At 51.1% G+C, this 27,634-nt stretch overlaps 2 protein-coding genes across 3 annotated transcripts in view; one reads left to right on the forward strand and one right to left on the reverse strand.

The window, feature by feature from the left end:
- LOC310910536 (transmembrane protein 263-like) overlaps window positions 1–12,655 on the forward strand; it is a 206,521-nt gene extending 193,866 nt beyond the window's left edge. The window contains exon 3 of the mRNA XM_083863338.1: window positions 8,845–12,655. Coding sequence (XP_083719464.1) covers window positions 8,845–9,131 — 287 coding nt within the window. The 3' untranslated portion in view covers window positions 9,132–12,655. The remainder of the gene's footprint in view (window positions 1–8,844) is intronic.
- A 3,503-nt stretch (window positions 12,656–16,158) lies between these two features.
- Window positions 16,159–25,478, reverse strand: CHST1 (carbohydrate sulfotransferase 1). 2 transcript variants are annotated; one of them, XM_083864203.1, is made up of 2 exons: window positions 25,460–25,478; window positions 16,159–18,064 (listed from the first exon to the last, which is right to left on the reverse strand). In XM_083864203.1, exon 2 carries the CDS (start codon window positions 18,018–18,020, stop codon window positions 16,761–16,763), a length of 1,260 nt encoding a protein of 419 aa, XP_083720329.1. In that variant the 5' UTR covers window positions 18,021–18,064; window positions 25,460–25,478; the 3' UTR covers window positions 16,159–16,760. The 2 variants fall into 2 exon arrangements, with proteins under 2 accessions (XP_083720329.1, XP_083720328.1); XM_083864202.1 differs by lacking the exon at window positions 25,460–25,478 and adding an exon at window positions 25,106–25,142.
- Between the last annotated feature and the right edge of the window lie 2,156 nt (window positions 25,479–27,634).

Here is a 27,634-nt window from a genome sequence, read left to right on the forward strand (position 1 = left end):
AAGGTCAGTTAAAATTTGTGCCTTTGTTTTTTTTGAGCTGCTACTCATTTTTTCTTCAATTCCTCCATGTGCCTTGGAGAGGAGTAGGGAACATGTAATCAGAATAAATGCAGAATTTCTGAATATTTCACTGGTGCCAGCCATCCTGCTGAAAAGTATCAGCATCCATTGCTGAACTGCTCCAGGAGTGGAAAGAAGAAACCTTTGGACTTGGATCCTTCCCTACTACCAAGGCAGGATATGTGCCCAATACCAGGAGTATTTTTGGACAAATTCTAGGATATCTCAGCTGTAAAATGCTCAAGTTACAATCATGTGTTTCCAAAAATTAAGAGCTTGAGCCTTTGATAATATAATGGCAGAGTAAACAAAATATTCATGGCAGTTGGTGGACAAATAGAGGGGACTTTTGATGTCCAACCTTGGCATCCTAGAGCACCTTCCTGTTAGTTAGTCTCACTCCTATGTTTCTCCCCAAACTGCTGCTGGGACCTAACTTCATGTGCTTTTTTGATAAATTGTGAGTTAGCAATACTGTCGTGGGAAAGACTTTTAGCCTCACTGGACAGAGAAGGCTTAACTGAGTCTGCCTTTGTTTAAAATCCACTGGGTAGCACTAAAGCATGGAAGAAAAATTATTTCTTACATAAGCTTGGATTATGTTATTTACTCTCCATTGTTTTTAAGGACCTCATAGAACCGTGAAAATGACCTTTATTTCTCTATAGATTTTGTCCTTTTTCACTTTACAAATATTGATTTTTTTTCTCTCCTGTGTCTTTATCAGAGTTGAATTAACAAGACTGTTTAACAAGATCCTCTGATTCACTTGTGGTCTTTTTGTGCCAGGTACTATCACAAGCAGCTGAAAGCAGCTCAGTGAAGAATGTGCAACCACTGCTGCAGAACTGACAGAGGAGGTGATGTGCCCTAACAAGAGCTGAGCTAGCATGGGTCAAAGAGCAGGCTTAAAAAGATGGTCTCTTCAGCCTGGGCACAAATGCTAGGAAGGGTTATTTGTAAGGAATAATTTTTTCTGTTGGAAAGCTCTCTGCCTCATACCTTTAAAGGTTGAGGCCACTGAAAATCATTGGGTCTACTGGATTATTTCTGTTCCACCCGCAAAGCCCCAAGTGGGATCAAGAGTCTATATTCATGGCAAGAGGTGATTCCTGTTGTTGTGATCCAAAATCTCAGTGTAGCAGTGATGAGACTCCAAAAGGAAAAGGAGCCATTGGTGCAGCTTTATGTGCTTCTTCTTGTCAAGCTTTTAAGCAAGCCTCTTAACTGATCCAAGTGCTTGTAGGTGGAGCAAAAAGTGAAAATTGAAGACAGGCAGGAACATAAAGTTCAAACGAGTCAAGTCTGATGGCCACTTTTGATGCTTTCAACACAAGTACAGGGAAGGTTGAGCCCAGCTGATAGCTGTCCCTTGCTGTTCATACTTGCTATAATGCACCAGTGCATTTTCTAGCACAGGGCCCAGAGGGTGGCAAGGGTAGGGAGGAAGCACTCACTGTGCACAGTTCTTTGTGGCAAGCTGGAATCTCTTGCCTTTCGAGGTCACCTTTCCGCTCTGTCAGCAACCTTGAGACATCCTATAGGCTTTTTAGTGACCTGTCTGGTCAGTAGCAAAAGCCCATTTCTGTATCTATTCCACATGGAGAGATTTATTTCAATGGAGACAGGAGGGGGAATGTCAGATTTCTTTCTTCCTGAAAGGCCAACACCACTCTGAGCAGCAACCACAACTAGAGCAAAAGAGTAGGTTTTGCTCTAGTTCTCTCCTGTGGGTTCATCTTTCTTACAACCTACACACCATGGTAAGATGATATCTGCATCAAAAGAATCTTGAACCAGCTTCCTATGGAAAGGGTAAATCCTCATCCTTAAGCCCTTGTGAGCCGCATCAGAAGGATGGCAAGCTTTGGAGAACTTTGCCCTGGTGTGCACTTTTTTCTTTCCAAGATGAGAGGCTAAGTATGTCAGTGAGAGCTGGGAGATTGTTTCTAAGTATTGCAAGGCCAACCAGTTAGTGTTCATTAGCTTCTCTTCTGCAAAGGGTGGACTTCTCCCTTTCCCAACTTGCTGATCTTCACAGAGCTGGAATTAACTCCTGCCTTCCAGCCCACTCCACTGCAGGTCATGCAGAATCCCCAGCATGCTGTCTGGGCTGTCACACCATCCATGCAACATCTCCATGGTCAGGAATATGGAGAAAAAGCAGAGGAGACATAGCTGTCAGCAATAATGTTGAGAACAGAGCTGGGTCTCCAGGCACCTGCTTCATCCATGTCCTTTCTAGTAGATAATACTACCCATCTGGCAACTCACTTGTGCTTTTCTGGAGCACATGGAGCATTACCTCTGGACTGGGGGACATCCTGTCTTCAGCTTCATTAGAGACCATCTCCGCACCAGACTAGCTGAAGTCTTGTAAGAATCCCAGGATATCCTAGTTGAAGGAGACTCTGGCTGCTCCTGACAAACTGCTATAGCTATGTAAAAGAGATATTTCTGGATCAAAAAAAACAGTCACCTCTTGCAAAGGAATGGCAAAGGAACAATTATTTTTCAAGAAATAGAAACCCATATCAGAGGAGATCTTGGCTCTGGTATCTGAAAGCACTTAGGAAGTGAGAGGATAAGTTTATGTTTTCCTCCAATTAGCATCTCCTCTTGCAAAGTGAAACAGTTAAAAAAAAAAAAAAAAAATGTGCAAATAGCTGCTGCTTTGGCCATTTATTGACTGTGTTTGTGTGTGTGGCTGGCAGTGCCCTTGGGCTGACTCAAGCCTGGTTGAATCCCTTGACCACCAGGTTATTACCTGCTCTGAGGCCAATCTCCATGAATTCTTCTACAGTGAAAGTTTGAAGAATACCATTGTGTTTTTATAAAGAGTTTCTGTTTTGGTGACACAAAGCTTCCCAAGAAAGGGAGTCAGGAAGCTCCCAACCAACTACACTTCACACTTCCAGAGTCAGAGCTTCGGCTGCTTCTCCCCCAAGGCTCAGCCAAGGAAAACAAGCCACTCTGTATCACTGCACGTTTACCTCCTGAACCCTGTCTCTCAGTGCTTCAAGGTAGATGCTTCAGCAGTTAATACTGTTCTTAGGGCATGGAACAGTTAAAGCTCATTGTGCCATTGAAGAGCCCTGGGGTGAGCTGGGCTGTGGAGACAGCTGCCCCCATTTTGCTGTGTGCAGCAGCTTCCTGAACAATCCTGTTGCAGAGAGACGAGTATGTCTTGCTGATTGCAGAGTTAAAGTTTAAAACTCCAGGGCTAAACTCAATGTGGCATTTCTAGGCTTTTTGCTGGTGGCAGCCGTTGTGGTTTGTAGCATTTGGTGCCGGGGCAGAGCAGGGCTGGGTAGAGCCCAGCTGCTGAGCCTGCAAAGCCTTTTCCAACAGCTGCAGCATGGGACTGCTGGAAGGAGTTGAAGCACGAGTGTTCGAAGAACAAACACTTTGTAGTGCTCCCTTTAACATTTTGCCTGTGACACTCACTGCAGGATCTAGATTTATGATCCAAAAATGACAAAAAAGACATGAACAGCAGTTCCTTCCTCACAGACATAAATGCCTGTTATGGATGTGCCCTGCAAAGTTCAGCTAAGCTTTCTCCAGCAGCAGACTTTGAAGAAGTCGGTGTTGGTCATTCTCTAGAAAAGGGTCCTGCTAGGTGGTGGACAGTGAGATTTTATTTGTGCCCAGTAGAGTGGTTTCTGCCTGTTTCAGCTGCTTGCAATAGCTGAGGAGCATATCACCCAAAAGGAAGGTCTCAGCTGCAGGATAAACTTGTGTAGCCCCACGGTAGCAAGCTGGCATGCATGGGGTGGGGCAAGTTTTCTTCTCACCTTTGTGATTTGTCTGGAAATTGGAAGCCCCTTCAGAGATAAACTGGAAGTTGTATTGGTGTCTCCACTGAGAATGGGAACAGGAATCATATCAGTGCCAGTCATGACAATACAAGTACAATTTCTTTGTTTAAAGCACTGCACCAACTGTACCTAATTAACCTTCATGACAGCGCAGCAATACAAGGAAATAGGGATCATTAACTTCAGCTTTGCCTTACAGAAAGGGAAGAGAAACATCAGTGCCAGCCCCATGCATTTCAAATTGAGGTAGGCTTGAAAAAGTCACAAGATTAAAAATAACAATAATCCACTTGGGGTTCTTAGAGCATTAAGAGTGCACTTGAATCAAACTTTCAGGTTTTTCTCCAAGAAACATGAGGACTGGAAACTTCTCTCCTATATATGCTTGTTTGTGACTCAACAACCAAGGCTTTCAGAAAATCACATTCTTAATCACAGTGGGGCAGAGGCAGTAAAGGTCAGAACGACTTGCTCAGTGTTGCTTAAAAATGAGCTGAGAAAAGCTGGGACTAAACTGTGTGAGTAGTTGACCCTCCACCCCCTGCTTGTTCCTCCAGACCAAACATTTTTCTAGGTGAGGGAACCTGCCTAAATCAACCAGTGGCCACTTAATAGCTGTCAGAGGAGTAATTCAGGTTTGAACTAGTGACCTCACCCCTTCCTCTCACATGTGCTGAGGGACACTGATGACATTGACTGCTTACATTAGGTCTCTGAGCAGCCTAGCTGCTTTGTGTGGGGCCCAGCAGGAATGGAAAGATGCAAAACCAGTGCTGCTTCCTGACACTGCTCTCCTGGCTTGGGGCTGTTTTTATAAGTTATTAGGAAAGAGCAACTTGCACAAGTTCTGAAAGTAAAGAATTCACCCTCCCTGTCATATCACCTGCTGGCAGGGGCTGAGGCCAAGAGTAGTGCTTGTGCCATTTGTACTGGGCACCAGTACAGGCTTGCATTTTGTCTCTCCAAATGAATGCAGTGCAAAACCCTGAGGAATATCATGGCAGCATAGAAAGTTGTATCTGTTACTAACAATCTCACTTCTTCCCGAGTCATAGATGCTGTTAGGATCAGGTGAGAAGAGCCCCTAGTGGGCAGGACCCCTGCTCTGGAAGAGAAGCCAGTGGGGAGTGCAGGTGGTGGTGGCCAAGGAGGAGAGTGTGGGGAGACACCTCAGTTGTGTGGGGTGCTGGCCCCAGCCCAGAATGCAGGCACTCATACAGAAGAGCCTTTTATTCAACTCCTTTCTCCTACTTATTCTTCCGTTCTAAGCTGACACAGGATGAAGTGAAGCTGAAGGGACCTGTGAAAAGGCCAGGTCATTGATGGAGAGGAAAAAGGGCTCTGCAGGTTGTGAAGAGCTTTCATGAGCAGCATGGGCTGCAGCCAGCTCCAGGGAACAGAACTGTCCCCCTGCTTAGGCAGTGTGTCTGTCTCTCTGATTATTTTGTGTATTTCATCTTTCCTGTCTGTCTTGCTCTTAATCTGAGCTCCTCTGTGCCAACAAAATGCTTAGCTTGCTCCATTGTCTGAGAGACTAATTTGCACTGTAAATCTGATGCTTATCTTACATGACAGCTTACTGTGGGGTTTATTGCAATCCTGAAGACAAACTAACCAGGGATGGCTTGAAAGCTTTCAACGCATCATCTGGAATATACAACAAATATGACCCATTTCATCTTGCCACCAGGTTAGGATGTGGCCCCTTGTGGTTGGGGTCACCAGGGATTTATCTTTTTCTTTTCAAATCTATTCAAACCTAAGCATCTTTGGGTTTTAGTTTCGGGTTTTTTGTGCATTTTGTTGATAGCTTTGGGGTTTTTTAGTGGTACATCTGCTTTGTGTTGGAACTGTTAGAGTGCTTCTGCAACAGCCTCCCACCCTCCCAGGGCCAGATCTTACATCCTTCTGCCTGAGGAATTTTAAGGACTGTGAGAGTGGCTGCAGACCAGGTGTAGGCAGTGTGCAAGCACTGGTGCTCCAGTGCACTTTGTTGTCTCTGCCTGGCTTAATCAGAAAGAATCTTTGTCTTGTCTTCATCAGTATTTCCTGACACTTTGTCCAATATGTTCTAGCTCTCTGCTGGCAGAGTAACATCGTCCCTCAAATCTCATCTGCAGTTGCCACCTCCTCTCTGGTCCGTAGGCTGTCCACCTGCAGGCATTCACATACCATGTAAGAGATTCTTACACTAGTGTAGTTTAGATAGCTGGGCAGCTCCAGAGGCGTAAATCTTCCTACAGATAGGTTCCAGGTAGCCTAAGATGCAGTTTTACTGGGGGAGAGCCAGAAAGATTATTGCTACTTTGATATAGGTCCTGGTTCTGCAACTGAGCATGCCAGTAGGTGTTTAATACCCAAAGCTTCTGCATTGCAGTCCTCTGGGACACAAAGGATCTGTTTCCTCACACTGGGGAGCAGGAACACAAGACTTGCCATCCTTGAAGGACAATGCTTGTTTGGAGGACCACTCTGGCTTCTGCCTAGTCCTGCTTTACAATTGCATGGATTTCTGGACCCCTTAGTTCTTCTTCCTGCTCTTGGACTGCAGACAAAACACAGAAATGGCTGTACTGGATAAGCACTGTGGAGCAGTGGAGGACTAGCAGCTAAACCAGTGAGTCTCAGTAACATTGAGGGAGAGGAGAAAAAGAAAATCTCTTGAGAAACTGTTGAGGAATAGGTAAGGAACAGGTTGTATACTGGGTAGAACTGTACACTGGAAACTCTATACTGGCCTTTCTCCAACTCCATATTGCAGTCTGCAATATGGAGTTATCAGATAGATGTGCAATTTAAGGCTTATTCGAAATCATCAGAGCTAGTGAACATCAGACTCCCTGCCTAAAGGAGACCTCTGTTCAGACTGGGAGAAGCTTAGGAGAAAATGCATGAATCCAAGAAAACTCCAAACTCTGCAGAATTTTAGAGGAATCCAGGACAAAAACACCTAGGGAAGGATCATCACGTGACCTGATTCTGGTTTAGGGTTAGAGTTGAGAGAGTCAAAGAGCTTACAGCTCCAGGAACACTGGGGCTTGAAAAGACATCCCAAGGCAACCCCAGCAGGGTCCCAACATTGCTGCTCCCATATTTTCCTGATATAGAAACCCATGGTGATGTATTATTTGGCTATTGGGGAATATTTTGGCACCTACTGGGCTGTGATAAGCAGGTTCAGGATGTTTTCACAAAAAATTAGAATATGATATAGCTTCACTTTATGCAAATACAACAAAACTGCAGTGATTGAACACCCAGCAATATCTTTCTGTAGTTCTCTCCACCTAACAAGATGTTCCAATGAATAAAGCTATGGGAGCTTCTATCCTTCAGGAAAAGATCTAACAAAGCTGTAGGATAACCAAACATGCCAGCATCATTCTCAAGTAACAGCTATTTAGCTTTTTACAAACCTAACTCATGTTCTGCCTTTGTTTTTACCTTTTTTGTCTGCATTTTTTTTTACTGATGCTCACTTTGTGATTCATTGGGGGGGAAAAAAGCACAGCCTATAAACATTTAGGTTTTCTGCTCCTCTGACACAACTTATTGTCCATCTAAAAATTATTCCCACTAAGCACGATCTGCAGTTGCAGAAGCACATTCACCACTTTGCTGTCTTTGTAACAGAGCTGGAAATACAATATTCATTACCCCAGCTGAAGCTATTTTCTTACACTGTGAGGTCAGAGGCATTATTTCATGCTGAAGAATTAGTAACATTAACAGGTAGGGTGGGCTGGCCACTTTCTGAACTGACTCACCTTCCCAGAATGGAAACTTCAGCGGATTTAACATCACTTGCCCACCACCTCTACTTTTGTGGGTGTTGTCATTTGTGTTTGAACATAGCACAAGCTACAGTGGCATAAAAGCAGAAAATTAATTCTCATAGTTAGACCTGCAAATCTTCCACACCAGCTTCCTGTGGACTAAAGAGTGAACACACTCCTTTTTTTCCCTGCTGGGATTGCTTTATTGTGTTTTTGCAATTATTAGTAACTCATCTCATGGACAGAACTGGCAGTGAATCAGAAGTCAGAATATCCAAAATACCTTGCCCTATGAAAAGAGCAGCTCTTGTATTGCTGCCTGCACACCACTTTGTTAGCTGACATAAAGGGAGAGGGTTGTGTGCAGCAGGAGAGTTGTCAGGTTTGAATCCCGTGAGAAGCAGTTCAGAGTCAACCCTTTCCCAAGAAGTGGTGAGCTGTGAACGTTATGTCTGCAGTGTTGTGGGCAGGTGTGATGGCAGCTTGGGTGGGTATATCATGCTGGCCTTGATCCAGCTGGCACAGGTAAACCAGCAGTGACACAGTGCAGTAACTTAAGCACTGTCTTAACACTATTAAATACATAGCTGAGATCTCTGGAGGGCTTGCGCAACCCGAGGTGACATTTCTGTCACTGTATCTTTACTGCAGTTTGCTATCTCTGCTTGCTCAATTACATCTCTCTCAGATAAGTCTGTGCTCTGCCTCAGTTCCATATCTGACATGAGCCCAGACCTGCTTCCAAACAGATGCTTCTGAGGACCTGCAGGCCACACAAACATGTTGCTGTCTGTAGTTCATGCCTCCTGTGTTGGCATTAGTCTGTGTGGTTTACTGGCTAACATGCATGGGAGGGGAATTACATCTCTTATAAGGTGGGATTTGCTTTACACTGCAGCACAAAGGTTTGCAAGTTTGGGGCTGTAACTGACCTGCCTTTTTTTCTCTGTCACACAGGCAATTCTGTTCCCACTCCTACTCTCTCAAAGTCCTTTCCTGCTATGCTGTAGGCCTGGGATCGCCTTGGTTTCTCCTTCAGGCACCAAGAGGTCTAGGGCTGCAAGGCAAGGCATTATGCATCTGAGAGCATGTGCCATGGTTGACAGCCATCCTGGGCAAGAAGAGGTGCCCAGAGAGGTTTCCAGCATGACCACATCTAACATTTCCCCTTCTCTCTCTCCCCACAGATGCCAGCAAGGACCACCCGCAGCAGCAGGCAGGAGTCATCTGGAGAGTGACAGGTGGCCTATTCAGTATCACCCGGGGAGCTGTGGGGGCCACACTGGGAGGAGTTGCCTGGGTGGGCAGCAAGAGTCTGGAGCTCACCAAGACAGCTGTGACCAGTGTCCCCGCTGCTGGCGTTGGACTGGTGAAGGGCAGCGTCTCAGCAGTGACCGGCGGCGTCGGAGCCGTGGGCAGCGCGGTCGCCAGCAAAGTCCCTTTCACGGCAAAGAAGAAGGACAAGGCTGACTAATCCCTGTCGCATCTCCCTTCCAAAAGATCAACCTGTCCATACTCTCCCCCTACCCAGCACCTCTTTGAGTTGGAACCAGCCGCTTCAGGGAGGGTCGAGCACCCGAGCAGACTCTGGCTGCAGCCTGCTCAGCACTGCCTGCCTGGCTCAGAGCTCACAGAGCCACTGTCAATGCCTTTCACTCCCATTACCTACTGGGAACTGTCTTTACTCTGAGGACTTTAAAGGTGCAGTTGTCTCTGTCTTGTAGTTTCCTTCCTCCCTTCTTGCTCTTGTAAGCATGGAGTGATGGGAGAAGGCATCAGGCTCCATCTGCCTGGAGGTGAGAGGAGTAACAGGGGATGGGGGGGGAACTATGCCTGGCTTGAAGTGTGGGTTGTGTAGTCAAATTCAACTTCAGCTGGGAAGACAGCCTCTGAAACACCCCTTCCTCTGGGAGGTGTGTTTGGGAGGTGTGCCTGGCAGAGAACTGCTCAAGTCCCACTGACACAAAGGAGAGATACTGTGAAGAGGGGGAAGCCTCCCTCCTGCCCTGCACCTCTTACCTTTTCTTTGCAGGGCCCATCCCCACAAGCTGCTCCCAGTCACTTACTCCCCAGCTGATTTGAACCCTTCAGAGAAGGAAGCTCAGCAGAGTAGCTCTGGGGTGATGCCACACCAGAGTATGATACATCCCAGACCATCAACTTCTGAACAGATTTTCTTGGTGAGAGGGAGGAATATGAAAGCTGCTGTATGTTCCCATTTGGGGAAGGAGCTGACAGTGGCATTTGCCAGGCCTCTGTGATATTGTAGTACAGGCAGTGATGTTCCACAGAGAGACCAGCCTTATGTTTGACCCTTGAAGTCCTTCCAGTATCCCTGTCTGTAATCAGGGCATTTTGTTTCTTGGCCACACTCACACTCCACAGATGTCAGTAGTAACCAGGAGCAAGTGTGTTCACAAATGCCACCCAAATTCTGCTGCAGGGATGGAGAGGAAGCTGAGAGTGTTGCTCTCCCCATGACTCAGCACCCCAGAAGTGGTGGCCTGGGTGTGAGTGGGCTGCACCATGTTGGAGAACACTTCCCAAGGGGCTGAGCATGCTCCAACAGCAGTTAACCTGCACAGGGCACCAGCAGCTCCTCCTCTGCCCACTGCTCCTGCAGCCCCAGCCCGGCTCCTCTAAATGAACGTGTTGCACTAAATAGCCCACCCATAGTCGTAGTGCCGCAGAAACCCAGACACCTGCATCCATCTGGGAGTCACAGTCATCCTCAGCCTGGCCCGGGATGCTCAAGGGGCCATGTGGCATTGTACACATAGATACAAACACAAACTCACTCACTCCAAGGTCCCCTGTAATTCTTGGGACAAGAAAAGCCACAGGCTCCACCATTAACTCTGCTGCTCCTGGCTTTGGCAGGTGATTTGCCTAGGCCTGTAGGTGTTGGATGCATAGGCAAGTGAAGCCGTGCTTGTGCTGTATTTTATAAATATGCATCTGTGTTAGCGTGCGTGTGTACATGTAAGTCCACAGGCATGTCTTCAGCCAGGGAAACAAACCTGTGCCACTGCCACAGAGGAGTCTACACAGTCTTTGGCACTTTCAGCATATAGGTTTTATATAGGGTCCTGGTCAAAAGAAAATCATGTTTTAGAGGATGTTTTGCCCTCTGTTGCCCAAGAGTATAGTTTATTGAAACCAAAGGAATGTGAAAAATCCCCTTTCTCATGTCTGTGCTGTTTGTTTTCACTCAGCCCTATCTTTTGGACCTTGAAGCCAACTTTCTTGATCTTCATTTCCCCTTGGAGGTTGTTGCACTTCCTGACTGCTCTCTTGTGCTTAGGACTTAGACATCGGGAAATATTTAAGTACAACACACACACACACACCCCTGTCACCATTTTTGCTGAATGTTCTTGGGCTTGTGATGCAGTTTTCATTCTGACCTTTATTAAATCCACATTTTAGGACGTATGTTGCTGTGTCCCCCTGATATCATGCTGGTGTTAGTCACTCTCCATACCCTTTGCCAGGTAGCCCCTGCTCTTTGTGGTGGTAAGAAGCTGCTGATCTCCACAGTTTGCTGCTCTTGATAGCATGAGAGAGGTTTAACTTACATTTTTGTTTCTGAAGAGGAAGCAGCATTTGGTAGATGTCTGCATTTCCTCACTTTGTGTCCTTTGTTCTGGTGAAGGCCAAGCTGACCCAGACATGTTGGTTTTGTCTCTGAAGGCAGCGACTTCACAGAAAGATCAGGCCTTGATGTGTGCCTCTACTTTGCTGGGATACTCATGGCAGTTGTCAAGGCCAGAAGAAGTCTTGTCTGTTCTCCCTTTGTCTCAAACGCCCTGCAAAGCAGGAGGACAGTTTGCACTGCATGGATCTCCGCTCACTGCTCTCTCTCTGAGCACATCTCATCTCTTATTCCAGATCACAGACTGCCCCTGAAGCAAACTCTAGTCCCAAAGTTGAAAGATGCTTGTGTGTAACTAGCTGTGTTGTCACCATCCCTCTGAGAAAGATAGCTTCTGGCCAATTGGGACAGAAGAGTCGTCTTCCTAAATGTCTCTCCCAGGTCTTAGACAGAAGATAGAATCTAAAAACCTTCGTCAGCCAGCCCTGGGTGGATGGTGGGGGGCTGATCATGCTTTTGGCTATTGTCTCACACAGGCTTTTGCTAGGGGAGACAGTATATCCTGCCCAAGCTGTTGTCTGCAGGCACTGTGTGAACAGAGCAAGCGTGGCAAATGGGATAAAGGTGATGTAAGGAAGGCCACATGGGCCTTGAGGGTTTCCCATCTTTTTATTTCTTCTCTTCTGTGCATCCTTGCAGGAAATAGAGTAAAGCCTACCATTTGTCTGGAACTGCCATTTCTTTGCAGGGTGGCCTGGAGAAGAAGACGTGAGTTGATGAGGGGAAGTCACAGCCTAAATCACTGTTCTTACAGCCCAGCTAAAGGAGAGCTCAGGGACCATGAGTCACAAGAGATCAAATTAGCAGGCAGGGGTAGAAGATTAAATCTACTCCCAAAACAAGGCCTCACACTGCTAAACAGGCATTCAGGAATAAGTAACTCTCCAGGACACAAAGGCTTTAAGAAAGTCTGTGCTAGGACTGCTTAGTTCACCATGGTGACCCAGTCCCAGCCTGCTTTTCTGGGCATTTACAGTGCCAGAGCAGAGGGAAAACAGGGTCAGTCTCCCAGTCTAAAAGTAAAGATGCCTTTTGACAGCTTTGGTTGCAGGAGGACAGTGGGATCTGGATTGGCTGGGGAAGCTGTTGGCCCTTGTCAGATGCTCTCTTTCCTTCTCCCCCCTATAGATACTCCAGCCACCTGGGCCACTGGTGCAGCCCTTCTCTCACTGCCCATTCATGGTACAAAGGGCAAAAACTGTGTTGTGCATAAATCCCATGGCTACCAGATGGGGCACCTTGGTACAAAATAAGAGGGGGTGGCATCGGGGTAGAGGGAAGGATTAAAGAGAGTTGGTACACAGATGAGGAGAGAGTGGTGTGACAGGAGGAGTTGAGGACTGAAGGAATTTCTTTCTTAGGAGAGGCTTTGATTCAGAAGATGAATGCAATGGTATTTCTCCTAGGGAAGAGCACAGAAAGGGGAGTGGGTCAATATAGGTTTTGGTGCATGGTGGTGGTACGTGCCTGGCTTGTGCCCTGCTTCCATAGTAATGATGATTGCTAGCGATTTCCCTTTAGATAGATCAATGGATGGTTGAAGCATCAGATGATGCATCCCTTCTAATCACCCACCCTTCCCAAATCTCCCCCAGGCTTCTGTCATGATCTCCCCATGATGGGGCTGGGTCTCCCCCATGGTGGAGGTGGGATGTAGCCCTGTTCAGAGCCCTATGTCCCACCTTGCCTGGCTGTTGGCCTGTGCCCAACAAACATGTCCTGGCTGAAAGAAGACCCACAGGTGTATCCTCTCATCCCTTTCTTGACTTTAGTCTCATTATCCTTTACTTTTTTATCCCTCCTTTAGCTTTCGGTCTTGCCCATGGATAGAGCTCCCCAAAGCTTTTGCTGAGACCTTCATTAAACATCCACACTTGCAGTGTCTGGGAGGGCAGAGGGTGATTGCCCCCACAGCTCCCCTGGCTGGGAGAGAAGTGCATGTCTTCCACCCCTCTCTGTCCCCTTCTGTTTTGTGTGTGGAAAATCCTAACCCACTCCTTTTTCTCTGGGTTTCCTTGTTGGCTCTTATCCCTGTGGGTGGGTCATTTCCATGTCTCCATTGCAAAGTCATCCCTGTAAACACAACAGCATGAGTGGGAATATGGAGATGGTTAGAGAGAGCCACAGAGCCAGGGCCCAACTTTGCTTCTGTAGGAGCTGAGGAGGCCTTTGGCAACCCAAAACTGTGGCCACACGGTCCCGTGCACAGTGCTGGGCTTCAGAGAACACTTTTGTTCTTTATCATTTCATTGTCTGTAATTGGTTTCCTACTGAATTTCTTTGCTTGGTTTGTTTTGCAGTGTGTTTCTGGGAATATTCTGCATCTCTGTATTTTAATTACAGTAAAATTTGAGGATAAAACCCATGATTATGCTGGCTCTTGTTCCTAGTGGGGGGAAATGAGGAGAGGAAGCACAGTTGAAGGAAGATGTTAGAGATTCCTTGGGAAATTAGATCTCTCCCCTAAGGGCTCTAGATGAGGCACCAAGCAAAACTGAATCTCCATCCCTGCTTAAACTAGGACATAGCTTTCAACTGCAGTTCAAAAGCCATTTTGCTGCAGGCACCTTTCCTGATTGGAATGGTAAGAACAGTTTGGATAAGACTTCTAAATTCAATTTTTTGTGTTGGTTTAAAGACCAGTGCATAAGAGGGCTTTCAGGCTGGGGACAGTTGGCCTAGCCCAGAAAGTGGGATCTCAGCAGTTGAAGATGGGAAATGTTGCCTCTACAGCCGCTGTTCCTTCAGGCAGGTTTGCATAGCCACTTTTCCCAGCTGAGGAAGCAAATTCTCCTCATAGCAGCCTGCTCTTTCTGCAGGAGATGGCAGTTTGACATTCCTCCCCAGAGCTGCAGCAAGCCCCCATGGGGCAGCCTGACCCTCTGCTGGCTGGCAGTGTTGGTGCTGGGAGGCACACCTGCAACTCCAGCCACCTCATCTGCTCCACGAGCATTTAAACCCAGGACAGAGCCACACAGTGCTCCCAGGAACACACAGCCCTCAGGGAGGATTGCTGCTCAGTGGCCGGGCAGTGCTGGATCAGCCACAAGACAGGGTGTCCCTTTTACTGAGTCGAGGCCAGGAGCCAACAGCTCAGCATTTGTTAAGTGCTGACAAAAGGATTAATTTAGTAACTAATAACAGGGCAATCAAGCCATTTATTTGGTTGGCATTTTGCTGCCAGCTGCCTGGGAAGAGCAACACACAGCACACCAATAAGGCTGTCTGCAGCCACCTCTGCCACCTGCCCCATTCCTCCGTCCTCGCTTGCAGACTCAGCCAGGCAGTGTGGTGTGGGAGGCACCAAGTTGGTGGCAGGAGCAGGTTTGGCAAGGACAGGGAGGTGAAGACACCTGGGGAGTCTCTTCCAGGGGCTGTCCCTAGGCCCACTGTGGGGAGGGAGATGAGGGAAGTGCCCATCTTCCAGCAAGTGCACGCTGTCCCCCCATTCCTCCTCACAGAGCTGGAACCATCCACGTAGCCTTGCAGACAGCACAGATGAATTACAGGTGTTTGAGCTGTGAAGCCTGAGGAGAAGCGCTCAGGTACATCGCAGCTTCTCACCTTTCCTGCAGCCCAGCTGGTTTGCCACATTGAGCCAAGTCACAAAACACCACTAACAAGCTGCTCCTCCAGCAGTCTTTTAAGGGTTGAAAGGATGGTGCAAAATCACCTATAGTTACAGCTTTGCCCTGTCCCACTCAGGCAGCGTGCCCCATCCCCCTGTGTGCAATTGCAGCACCCAGTCTTCTCCCAAGTCAGAGTGGGGCGAAAGCTGATGGGCAGCAGACCTCAGAAGAGACCTTTGGAGAGAAGACCTGCCCAGGTAGGTGGGCTATGGGTGGTTCAGACACCTCTGGGCCAGGAGCGGGCCCAAAGCTGGGAGTGTGCAGCTGTGAGTAGATGTCACAAGTTGTGGTCTCATTTCTATGTGGGTCACTGCCCTGCCTGGCTCCAGGAGCAAATGGGAAACTGCAGGGCCATTGGTGTCCTCTGTACCCTGGGGACTGGCCCCAGTGACTTCTCTGCAGCTGCTTGTGTTCTGCAGGACACGTCTCAAGGGCTCAACTGTTGGGACTCCACCAGCTGGGTTGGAGGAGCTGGCCAGCTGTTTCATGAGACAGGGATCAAGTAGACCAGCAATGTCGTGTGTAAGGCTTTCAGTGTTCCTGCCCTGCATACTTGGCTCCCCCATTCAGCAGCTTTCTGACCTGCCCAGCCCACAGGCCCGGGTAGCAGGCAGCTCATGAAGGAATACTTGTGTATTGCCAGGATCATCTTGTTAATTCATTTTCATTCTGGCAGTTTCATGACCTGCACCAGAGCACTGTCCCTGTCCTCCAGGGCAGGCCATGCCAATACTAGCATCAGCACTGTCAGACATGGTGGGGGGCAGCCTGATGGGAATGGATTCACTGTGCTGGTGCCATTAGCACTCTGGAGCCAGGAACTTCAGCCATGCCCCCATGCAAACCAACAAACTTTCAGGTCAGTAAATAACCACGAGTTCTTGCTTTTAGCTTAACTGCTTGCATTTTTACACACTTGAGATGCAAACATGCACACGCCCGCCTGAGGAGGTGGCTGCAGCTCCCTGCTGCCCTGGGGGCTGTGGTGTCTCCTCCCACAGCCTTGCCCTACCCACTCCCAGTCATGCAGGAGTCAGGCAAACCAGGAGATGCTGCTGTTTGCCTGGTGGTGCATCCACCCCAGTGTACTCACTGAGGTCTTTCAGTTGAAGTTCACCCCCAAGTCAGTTTTATTGCACTTTTATTTACAGAAAACACAGAAATAAAGCATTAAATGCGTTGGATTTTAACCAAACGACCCAATCACTTTTTTTCCCTTTTTGTTTGTTTGTTTGTTTGTTTGGGTTTTTGGCACAAAGAAATATCACAGGTATTACCAAACAACCATGTAGGAGCAGCTGATCAACTGCCCAGCCCAATAACAGGACTTAACAGACAGACATGTCACACTGAGATCAAAAATGAGGAGGTTGTTCCACTTTCAGCTTCCAGTTTAACCTGCTCATTGGGGGCAGGGGGAGTTATTCTGGAGGGGATGACACCATTCATAAATTATATTTATATTTACCTCTTACATTGTAAAAGTAAACAGTGCAAAAGTACAGTACCCCAGATACCCTTCGGTTTGGAAAGCTTGAAGGTTGCTTTATACATTTTGTGTGTTTTGTAAACATTGTTACCCATCCAGAGTTCTAGCTCTTGCTTGGAGAGACCCAACTCTTCCTGGCATCCAAAATGTATTGAGGGGCAGCAGTCACTTCCCCTGGACTCGGCCATTGAGATTCCTGCTCAAGGTTTAGTGCAAATTTTGGAGAGAAAAAGACAAGAGAGAGAAAGAGGGGGAAACAAAAGGAAAGAAAATAAAATAAGGCATCAGTTAGAAACAGTACGCATCAAAACCAGGCTCGTTGGGGCTTCCTTAGGAGAAGGGCAGGAAGTCTCTCTCCTCTACCAGGCTGATGGAGAGGTTCTTCAGCTCCTCCTCGGAGCCAGCAGTTTTGTAGCCAAGCTGCGCCAGCACCTGCTGGCAGGCGTGCTGGGTGAACGCTACAATCTCGTAGGACAGACGGAAGCGCCACTTCTCCGCCGTGGCCGCCGAGTTGCGCACCGTCCCGTACTTGTGTTTGGAGGAGGACCTGTCTCCTCGGGTGTTGTTCTGTATCCAGCGCTCAACATTGCTGTCCATGGGGATGCCCAGGAAATCATAGATCTCCTCAGTCTTTTTCATGGGATTCCTGGCCAGGTCTTCGTACCGCACCAGCATGTACTTGCCCTTGAGCCACGGCGGCCGGTTGAGGCCGGTGGACACAGAGTTCCAGAAGTCCTCACACACTGTGGTGAGCTGGGTCACGTCCAAGTTGTATGGCTTCCTGCCAGTGCCATCCCAGATCCTCCACAGCCTGTAGGTGTCTCGGAAGGTCTCACTTCGGGATGCCAGGATCCCCCGGGGGTCCCTCACCAGCTGGATGACCTTCAAGTTCAGCCGCGGGTCCTCCACCAGGGCCCGGAGGTCACTGACCTCAGGCACCCGTACGGTTTTGATGGCCACGTGGCCGTGCTCTCTGCAGGATTCAGTGGCCAGCGTCAGGTTCAAGGTCCCACACTTCTTCACGCAGTCTCCTTCCTCCAAGTGGAGATCCACAGCTCCCAGGGACTCACATACAGGTGGTGAGCACAGGGCCTTGCTGGCTCCCCTGCGGAAGAGGCGGTCGGTGGTGTGGTTGATGGGCTGGGGTTTGATGTAGTTCTCCAGGAAGTAGAGGTCGCAGTCATACAGGCTCCTCAGCAGGTCTCGGCTGGCCCCCAGCATGACCCGCCTGTCTGTCGTACTCTTGCTCTGGGTCAGCTTTGGGATCAGGGTGTACTGGACATGGTAGAGAGGTTCAAATAAATAGAAGACATCGAAGTGCTGGTTGAACAGCTGCCCAACAAATGAGGAGCCACTGCGGGTGGTGGCAAGGATGAGAACATGAGTCTTCCTGGAGAGGTTATATGGGAAAGTGGGATTCTCATCGCACAGCCTGTCAGCCACATCAGTGTCCTGGCTCAGGCTGCAGTTCACAGGATTAGGGATGGGGCAGCTGTGGAAGGACTTGGCAGTGAAAGTCCGGATTGCTGTGTACTGGATTGCAATGGATGCCAAGGCTAGGAGGAGTACAGCCTTCCAGGAACATTGCATGGCTGGTCACCTTCATGGAGCTTCTTCGCAGGTCGTCTTGGTGTCTGCAACCCAACAGAGAATTCACAGGTTGAGCATGGACTGCCAAGTATCCAACTAGTGCAGATACCAACAAATGCCCTCCTAACATATGTCCATGAATCATAACTATGTGAATCCCAATCAGAGGCTGCAGAGCCCCATTTCAGACAAGGAAAATAACAGGCAGAGGCTGGCAAGCCTGGAGAAATATGTCCAGCTTGGACTTCAGCCCTGCTCCTTCCAGGCTGTGGGTGTACATAAATTTGTGGCCCATAGCTCACCCCATGCCCTGCAACCCAGGCAAGGGGATGTCAGAACCTGGCAGTGATACTCTCAGTGTGTTTCCATCCAGCTGCAGCAAACTCTCTTCCCCAGATGCCTTGTGAGACACTTGTCACCCCACCAGCCAGTGCCTTTGACTCCCAGTACAGGAGCTGTGGCAGGGAAAGGTCAGGGGATGGTGCTATCTTGTCTTCATCCTTTCTGTCCAACTGTCAGATAAGGCATGGCCCATCCAGGCCAGCAACCTCCTGCTTTGGAGAGTGGCAGCAGTGTCCCTCCTGGAGCTGCAAACCTCTTTGCACAGAGGTCCAACAGCCAGCTCAGTCTGTCAGCCTCTGGGAAAAAGCACAGCCAGAGCTGTGCCCTCAGCGATGGGCTGGCAAGATCCTGCTCCACTCTGGAGCACCAGGGGAGAAAAACAATAGTACAAAGGAGGAAGCATGCAAAACTGTATCTCTTCTATACTCTACTGCCAACCAAGGCAGTAGCCCTTGGCACCAGGGAGGGGTGCAGGGAAGCGTAGGGCTGTAGTTGCAAAGAACAATTTCAGTGGTGCTAGCCCTGCCTTGCTGCTGCCCACACATGGGCTAGGGTAGGGGAAACTGAGCAGGACCCTTGGATGGGATGCTCAGGGACCATGAAGGGGGGAGTACCCGTCATGCCTGGGAAGCTGCCACGTTGCTGGGAGGGGATATAACTGTGGTGGTGCTTCAGTATTCCCCCTGTTTAGTAAGCAAATGATGTTCATAGACTGCCTGCTGCTCTCCAAAACACAGACATTTCACATCCACATACTTTTGCTCTCAGGGGATCAGTGGAGCTGGGAGACAGGACATGGAGGATGCATCCCAAAAACTCCTAACAAGCTAAAACACCTGTGTGTGGGAGACATTAGCAATGGTTTTGAAGCTCCCCTGCACCCACTTTCCCTTGCCCATCTTCCTTCCATGTGCCTCCTCCTGCAGTGTGGTACATTCACCTGCCCATCCACCTCAGCCAGACCAAGGGGACAAGACCCAAGTACCTCTGCTCCTTGCCCAGTAGAGCCCACTGTACCTTCACTGCCATTGCTTCCTCTTCCCTGCTCTCTGTGGGTCCTCAGGGAGAACAACTGGCCCCAAGCTCATGATGAATGCCTGGTCCCCTGCTCAGCCCCAGCACAGAGGTCACTATGGGTAGGACTGTCAGTGCCACTGCTGTTGCTGCTTGTGCCAGGTTCCTGAGGGAGACCAGTGGGCCAGCAATGGATTTTAGCATGTGAGAGTTGTTCCAACCCAGAGCAAACTGAAATCCCTGATGGGCTTGGGACAGTGCAATGCTCCTGGTGTTTGGTCCCTGCAGAGCCCATGGCAGCTGCCACAGTGTGTTGTTCCCATATCCTCAAAGTGTTCCACTCCCTGGGGAGACCCTGTCACTCAGCAAGTGACACCAGGAGAGCAGCTTGGGTGTGCAGGTGAGTAAAAAAGCCTTGCATTTTTAAAATTAATATTTTTATTGATTATTGATTGCCCTAGCTGATTTGTGGAGGCAGGAAGCTTCAGGAACTATCAACTCCAGAGACCTCTCATTGAGAGCAGGGGTTTAGAGCAGGACTCCAGGACAGGGGGTCTGGCACAGCTGCTGCATGCAGCCCTCCACCAGTGCTCCCTGTGTCTGTGCACAAAGAGCTGTGCTTTAGACCCAAAATCATGCTTTGAATACAGGTTGCTTTCACCTGGACTGCTGCCTGCCAAGGATTGTGGCTGGAGGACTGAAGTCAGAGATGTTTGGCTATTGCTGCTGCTGGGTTGGGGTTACCCACCCCACAAAGGGGAAACCCGGCCCCAGTGTCCACATGGGATATTCTATCCCTTGGATGAAATGTTTTTCCAGGTCTGCTAAGGCAGAACAGAACAGGAGAGTCCCTGCTGGCACCTCCTGGCCAGTGTCTTCTGCATGTTGCCTAGGTGGGAGCTGCAGTGGGAATGCTTTCCTGCTCTCTAGTGATGGCCAACCACACTGCATCCTTCACACACAACCTCAGCTCCTACTCTTTCCTTCATTGTTGATGGATGATGGAGCAGATGAGAGTCAGATTATCCTGGTTATAGCAGAAACTTGCTGCTGGCTCCCCAAAAAAGGCAAACCAGAGACCAGATACCTTCTTGCTCCCAATGTCCACCAGATCACTCACTGGCTGTGAGTGTTTCAGGTTCTCTACCCACACTGACCCATTCCCCTTTGCAATGTCCCAAATGGCAGAGGGGAAAAAACGGGACATTGATTCACCTCCTTGACTGAGAAAGTGCTAAACCACAGCCCAGCTTCAGCCTTTGCTGCCCCTTGGACACCCTTAGCGTGTGCCCTGCCCATCTGCTGAGCTGCAACCAGGGAGGGGAAGGTTTTTGGAGAAGGCTTCCCTCCCTGATGTCTCATCTGTGGCATTTAAAGCCAGCCAGAACCTCCTCTCACCTCCTGACTCGCTCTCCTGCCTCCTCCCACCACTGCCTGTCCCTGAGGGGCTGCAGTTCCTGCTCAGTTCAGCCCTGGGCTCCAGGGGCAATAGCAACTGGCAGCTGAGGGCTCTGAAGGAGCTCCTGGGGCAGCAGAAGCACATGGCACCTGGGAGCTGCCAGGACAACTGAGGATCACTTTTACTCCCACTGCCCCTTGTTCATCTGTCAGGCAGAGCCAGGCTGGTGTGAACACCTGCCAAGGAGGAGCTATGCCAGGCTCCACACAGCTCAGAGTGGGCAGGCTGAGCAGTGGACTGCAGCCAACATGCCTCAGGAGGATGTGTCCTGCACACAGGCACAGCAGGACAGCCACTTGCTCTCCCATTCCTGCCCCGAGGAACCTTGTTCTTAAATTGGCCTGTTCCTCTTCAGGCATCGATACCCAGGGCCAGCAGTTCAGACAGCAGCTGGAGAGAGCGCCATGGGGCTGCATCTGATGGTCCTGTGTGAGGCATGGATTGTTTTGGCTCCTCAGCCCCAGACAACGGGAGTCATCCGAAACACTGGCCTTGTAGATGTTTCTGTGCTAGAAGTGTTCTCAGTTGAAATCACCCTCTGCTCTGCCTCCAGCTCAGCTCCACCAAAAATGATGAGCAAATGCAGCCCAAGGGTGGGAGCCGAGTTCAGTGTGTCCCTCCAGGCAGTTGGGACTATGAGATGGAGCACGGGGTGGGGGTACATCACTCACACCTTCCAGCCCCTGGCACTGCTGGTACTGCAAGGGGCCTGCCAGAAGGCATGCGGGCTCTTTTGGCACTGTGCTGGAGCCACCACTGCCCCTTTCCCAACCCTAACCCCCTTGTGGTCACAGCACGTCAGACTGCACACTGCTGCCTTGCCTGCATTTCTGTGCAGCTGCCTGCAGTCGCATTGGGACCAGGCTGTCCACAAGGGACACACGGCATCCGGCAAACGGCTCTAAGTGCAGCAGGAGGCCAGCCAGTGCCTGGCACAGGGACAGGAGCATTGTCTGTGGGAAGAGGAAGGTGCTGAGCCTTTCCTCTCCCCTGCTCCACTTCCCGCAGCCTTGAGCCTGGAGGAATAGAGAGGATGGGCGCAGGCAGTGCAACCTGCCCCAGCCTGCGCACCTGCCAACAGCGGCGGATGTGCAGTCACCTGCCTTCCTCTTCCTCCTCCAATTCCACTGACTCCCAGCACTGCTCTGAGGGAGGTGAGCAAGAGAGAAGCCAGCAAGACAGCCCAGGAGCACCAGGGAGATCGGAGGTGACGAATTAAGCTGAATGGCATCTGTGAGTCACTGGTGCGGGGAGCAGGGAATGCGGCCGGCCAGCCATTGCGCAGCAGAGACTATGTTTTGGGCATAGTCTTCCTAGGTTTGATGGGAATTATCTGCTTTTGGAGCCAGGCAGCCAGGCTGTGACACTGAAGGCTGCACTGGCAGCTGAGTTCAGGCGACACCAGGCAGGCTGGAGTCTGTGGGGAAGTTGCAGAGATCAGTACAACTCACAGGTCTCCTCCACTCCAAAAGCAGCTAGGTGTTATGCAGGGCAGTGCCTCACGGCACTCATCCTCGTGGGGGGCTCCCACAGCATCTTCACATGGGCAGCTACAGAGACTCCTGCCCCAAGCCTTCCCTGCAGGTTCCCCTGCTCCCCGGAGGTGGCCGTGTTCAGGCAACTGAGGAGTGATGGCAGCTTTAGGCAGGAGCCCTTGCAGTTACTGATACCGTCAGTGCTGTTCCTGATGCTCTGTCACAGGACAGTTAAAAAAACCTGCTCTTTTTGGTCACTGTCCAGGCTGTCCCCCTCTCTCAACAGCTCCCCAGAAGTTGTACCCTCAACCTGGCTGGGCTCATCCTGAGCTCCCTTGCCACTGCCAGGGAAACCTCTCTGCTTCCCCACGGCAGGGAGGAAGGGAAAAGGGAGTGGAAGGAGGCGTGAGGGTCTGTGCAACAGAGGTGCCTGCTTCAGCCTTTGTAAAAGCCCTGGCACAAAGATGAAGCACTGGAGGAGTGCCTGAGCCCTGCCAGTCCTTCCCGCAGGCCTGCCTGGTGCCAGTCCAGCTACCGGCACCCTCTACCCCCAAAACTGATTCCCGCCAGCAAGGCTGTTTCCATGGAAACGACAGAGTGACTCAGGACTTTGGGACCAGCTGGAAAACACAACTGCGAGCAGTGATCGCCTGAGAAGTGCCGGGGTCTCGGTGCCAGGCAGAGGGGTGGATGACTGTGGGAGCGGGCAGGGCTGTCCACCTGCCCACACGCCCTGCACAAGGCCATGAGCTGTAAGACAAAACCCCTCTCCTGACACAAGTGAGACTGCAGCAGGCTCATCAGGGGACACATTCCAAAATGTGACTCATGGTAGACAACCCCTCTTCCCCCTTTCCCTTCCCCCACCCAGAGACTCATGCATGCGTAGTCACCCAGAGAATTCACAGCACCAACTTCAGCGCCTGCTCAGCCCTGCACCTGCGCCTCTGTCCCCTGCCCAGCATGTAACTCCCCTGCATGCCTTGCCCAGAGCAGTATGGCTTGCTGAGGGCTGCTGGGGGGAACAAGGGGCAGCCAGCATCCTGTGGTGCTTCCCTGCCCAGCCAGCAGCTCCCTCCTGCAGCCATACTCCTCCCCACCTCACCACCCCGGCACAAAAGTTAAGTCATAGGTTTGCAAAAGAACTCTCAGCCAATGACCCACTGGCAAAGGCCCTGACACATCCCAATGTTCTCCCAGTGAGCAAAGTTTATCCCATTAAACAACGTTGTGGCCACTGAGGCAGGGAAAACAGACTTCTGGTGGGGTGCGAGTATCCCACTTGGTCACAGTGGCTTAGTCATGCTGTTGGCTCTGCAAAGGCTGGCAGACAGCAAACATGCCTGTGGGCCACCCAGCCTGGGCACTGGCTGGCTGGACCCCACCACTTCCCAGAGGAAAGAGAGACCACTAAGAAAATGCAGCACCAAGCTGTCCCCCGTCCCCTCACCACAGGCACTACTTGACTTGGGGCACCACCAGAGAGACATGAGTAGGGCTGGTCTCTGTCCCCAGGCTCCCCCTCAGCAAACCGCACCAACATCAGATCCTGACGTAGTGGGAATTAATTTTCAGCCTTGCCGCCTCTTCAGCTGCACAAGACTAGAGCTTCCCTACAGTCACAGCTTCAAATGCCAGCTGGGAACTTGTGCCTGCCACCTTCCTCAGGTGCCTCACTGTGTGCCAAGCGGAGGAGGTGCTTTGTGCCCCCCAGACTCATTCTGCTCTTGCATTCATCAACTCTTGCAGCACTTTTCTTATGATAATGTACAGGACTCCTTTGCTCAGAGCCATCCCGGCATGTCCCCTGTTCCCCTATCTCTGTCCATTCCCTCTGCATTTCAGAGGGACCGACAGAAGATTACTGACCACTTTGACCAGCACTTAAACAATTGCAGGACTTTCAACAGGGAATCTATCTCTTTCCCACTGGCACACAGCATACACATTCTCAGTTAATTAATCACTATCAAGTAATGCCAAACCCAGCCGGTCCCAGAGTTTTCTTATCGCAACATCCACCTGTGCCTGTTTATCCCCCATCTGCTGAACTGAATCTGCCTCTTCCCGAGGATGCAAACACCTCGGTAAACCAAATACAGGGGGGTTTGTGCTCTCCACCTTCCCCTGAGCCATCCACCAGCCTGCTGGTGCCTGCTCACTCCCAGAGCACTGCCTGGCAGGAACTGGAAGGCTCTTTTGGGATCAACACGCTCATTCACCACCTCAAAACACTCTTTTTGCAACGTCCCCAACCTACGGTCGTGTCAAGAGCCCAAATCTCGAACGGCACAGCTTTCCCGTAGGACTGCTCCGTGCTATGGCGCGCTTGCACCCCACTCTGTGAGGGCTCCTGGTCAGGCTGCGCCCTCACGCCAGGTTCCTCAGCCCGCCCGGAGGTCTGACAGCAAACGCCGGGGCATTCGCTCCACGGCCGGGCGGGCATCTGGCCTCCCTCTGTCACCGGGGACTTACTTGCTCCAGGCGGCAGCTCCTCGCCCAGCAGCAGCCCAAGTTTGGCGGCAGCTCGTTCCCCCGGGGCTCCGGGGCCAGGGCTGCTCTGTCCCCGCCGCTAAAGGAGCCCCGGGCTCCCCCTGGGCGCTCGCAGCCCGGGCCGGGGTCCCGCCGCAGCCGGGCTGGGCACCAGCGGGGAAAGTCTTTTCCGCCGCCGCGGGCGATGTCTCGCTGCCTCGGAAAGTTGGTGGCGCGCAAAGGGTTACGAGAGAGCCCCAGCCCGCCGCCCCCGGCACCTCCGCCGATCCGCGCCGCTCTCCCCCATCCCCGGCGCCCCTTACCTGGCGGAGCGCCCCGGCGGGCTGCCCCCCGCATCCCCGGCCGCGCTCCTGGGGCGGGGGACGCCGAGCCCAGCCCGGCCCGGCCCGGGGGCGGCAGGCGGCGGAGCTCAGCGGGCGGCGCTGCGGGGGCTCATCCCTGCCCGAGCGGGCGCCCGCCGAGCGGGGCCGCCTCTCCACGCCCTCCGCGCCGCGCCGGGCGAGGGGCGGGCGGGCGGCGAGGGGGCTGCGCCTCTCCCTTCCCTCCCTCCCTCCCTTCCTCCCTCCCCCCGCCCGGCGGCGCGGACGGACGGGCGCACACAGCGCAGCGCCAGCACCGGCATCGCTCGGGCAGAGGCTCCGCACCGCACCGCTCACCCCAGCCCGGCCGCGGGTCCCCGGCTTTGCCGAGCAGGAAACTCCCCGTTTCCTTATTTACCTCCCCGAGGCGTCCGGCCGGAACGGCCAGAGCCCCTCCCGTCGCGGGGGTGGGAGGGAGGCCCGGTGAGGCTCCCCCCGTGAGATGAGTCCCCAGGCTGGGGGCAGAAGGGACACGGGGATCCCTGCGGAGCTGCTGGATGGGGGCAGCGGGTACCTCACACCCTCCCCAGCCCCGCTGCTGGGCCACCAGGAGCCCCTCGGGCCCTGCCGCACTTGGTAGCGATGATGGTGCACATTCATTGCCTCGTTTTCCGGTGGCCTTTGCTCATCAAAAACAATATTGTCATGGGGACTGGTTCTTCAGCGCCAGGAATCCTCCCTGTGGCACCTAAATCAGGGCTCTCCGCCACGGCCAGGGTCCAAAACCATCCTCACTGCTGCCAGTGCCAAAATACTGGAGGTGACGGCGCCTTCCCACCATCCATCCTACCTTGGAAGGTGGGGTAGGACAGAGGAAAAGAAGCACGGGAGTGTGTCAGAGCAGCTTTAGTGGCTGTACTCTGATAGTCACATTCCTTCTTCTGCTTCTGTTTGACCCCTAGAAACAGGTGAGACTTTTACTTCTGGCAACTTTGAATGTTTCCCTCTTGTCCAGCGCTTGCCAACTAAACTGCATTTTTGGCAGTTTAACTGCAGCTCTGCTGAAATGGCAGCTGCCAGCAAAAGACAGGTTATCATTCTGGAGATGCTACGATGTATATTCATTTTTTTTATATCCCTGTTTTATTTGGGGCATATTTGAAGCTGCCTGGACACTGAGCACTGCAGGTTTCTTCTTACATCCATGTCAACAACATCTGTCTCTTGAAAAACCCTGAACTCTGCAAGGAGATGCCTCCCCAGCTCAGGGATTTCCAAATCCTTACCTCTGACTCTAGGATTTGCAACTTGTAACTGTGGGGTCACAGTACTGGCATGTTCAGCAGCAGCTTTGGAACTATACTTGGCAGAGAGCAGGCTATGAGTAGCAGTGAGCCCCAGGTCTCTGCTCTGCACTTGTGTCAAGAGAAGAATAAATCACTGGGAACACAGGTCTTGCTTTCCACCTCTCAGAGGCCTGCCAGGCTGTGGCAGTGAGTTCAGAGCTATGAGATTGCCTTTAGAACTCAGGAAGCGCAATGGCAGATTGTCACGTTTGTTGTTTAGCATTTTGGACTCACATTTGCTGTTTTAGGAGTGCCCAGATCTTGTGTGTCCAAAAATACTGGTGTTTTTCAAGTTTTTTACAATATCCTGACAGCCCTAGCCCCCTTAATCTAATTTTAGAAAACTTTGTAGGGATTTTATATTTATAAACAGTTGGTGCTTAAATATTATTTCCCTCACCATAGCAACAGCTCCCTATTGTAGCATTTGCTATACAGTTCTATTGCATTGGTGTATCCCTGTTTTGAATGAGAAAGCCCTGAAGCCACTCGCTCTCTTGCTTGTTTTCCTACACCTTGCAAAGGACAAGGACTGAGGCTCCTGCCTGTCTGACTCTTCCTGGAGCTGGGAAAGTGCCATGACACCAGCTGCTGCTGGAAACAAGCCGGTGGCCCTGGGGTTTCTCTATCTCAGGTGATGTGCTGGCTCAGGCCATCCCCTTCCTGCTGATTCATTTGCCATGGTGTAGCCCACCTTGTACCTGTGAGCCCAGAGTACCTGTGCAATGGCCCTGGGTGCCACCCCCATGTGGCTTACAGGTCTTTGACAGCTCCAGGTGCCCATGGCATGCACCTGACCTGTGCTCCCACCTATCTGGCACCTCCAGAGACCAGTGGGGATCAGCCATGAGCAGGCATCCAGCTGGCCCACAGCCACAGCTGTGCTCCGCTCCCACTGGGGACAAAGACACTGCAAGTGCAGGAATGGCAGGATTTCAAGGAGTTTGGCCAAAGGGGACATAAACTAGTCCACAGACCAGTGCCAGGAAGAAATCGAGGGGCTCCCAGTAAGAATACAAGACCAGGCAGACATCTGCATGCTTCCCAGTCTTTCCAAGGAGTCAGGGTTTTCTCCTCTCTTGCCCATCGCTGACACTGCTCTAAAGTACATCTGCAAAATTCCAGGGCATCCTGCAACAGTCCCAGAGATACGTGGACTCGTACCCACAGGTGCTGTAGAGGCTGT

Source organism: Zosterops lateralis (assembly GCF_965231275.1).
Source record: "Zosterops lateralis genome assembly, chromosome: 6".
Lineage (NCBI taxonomy): Eukaryota > Metazoa > Chordata > Aves > Passeriformes > Zosteropidae > Zosterops > Zosterops lateralis.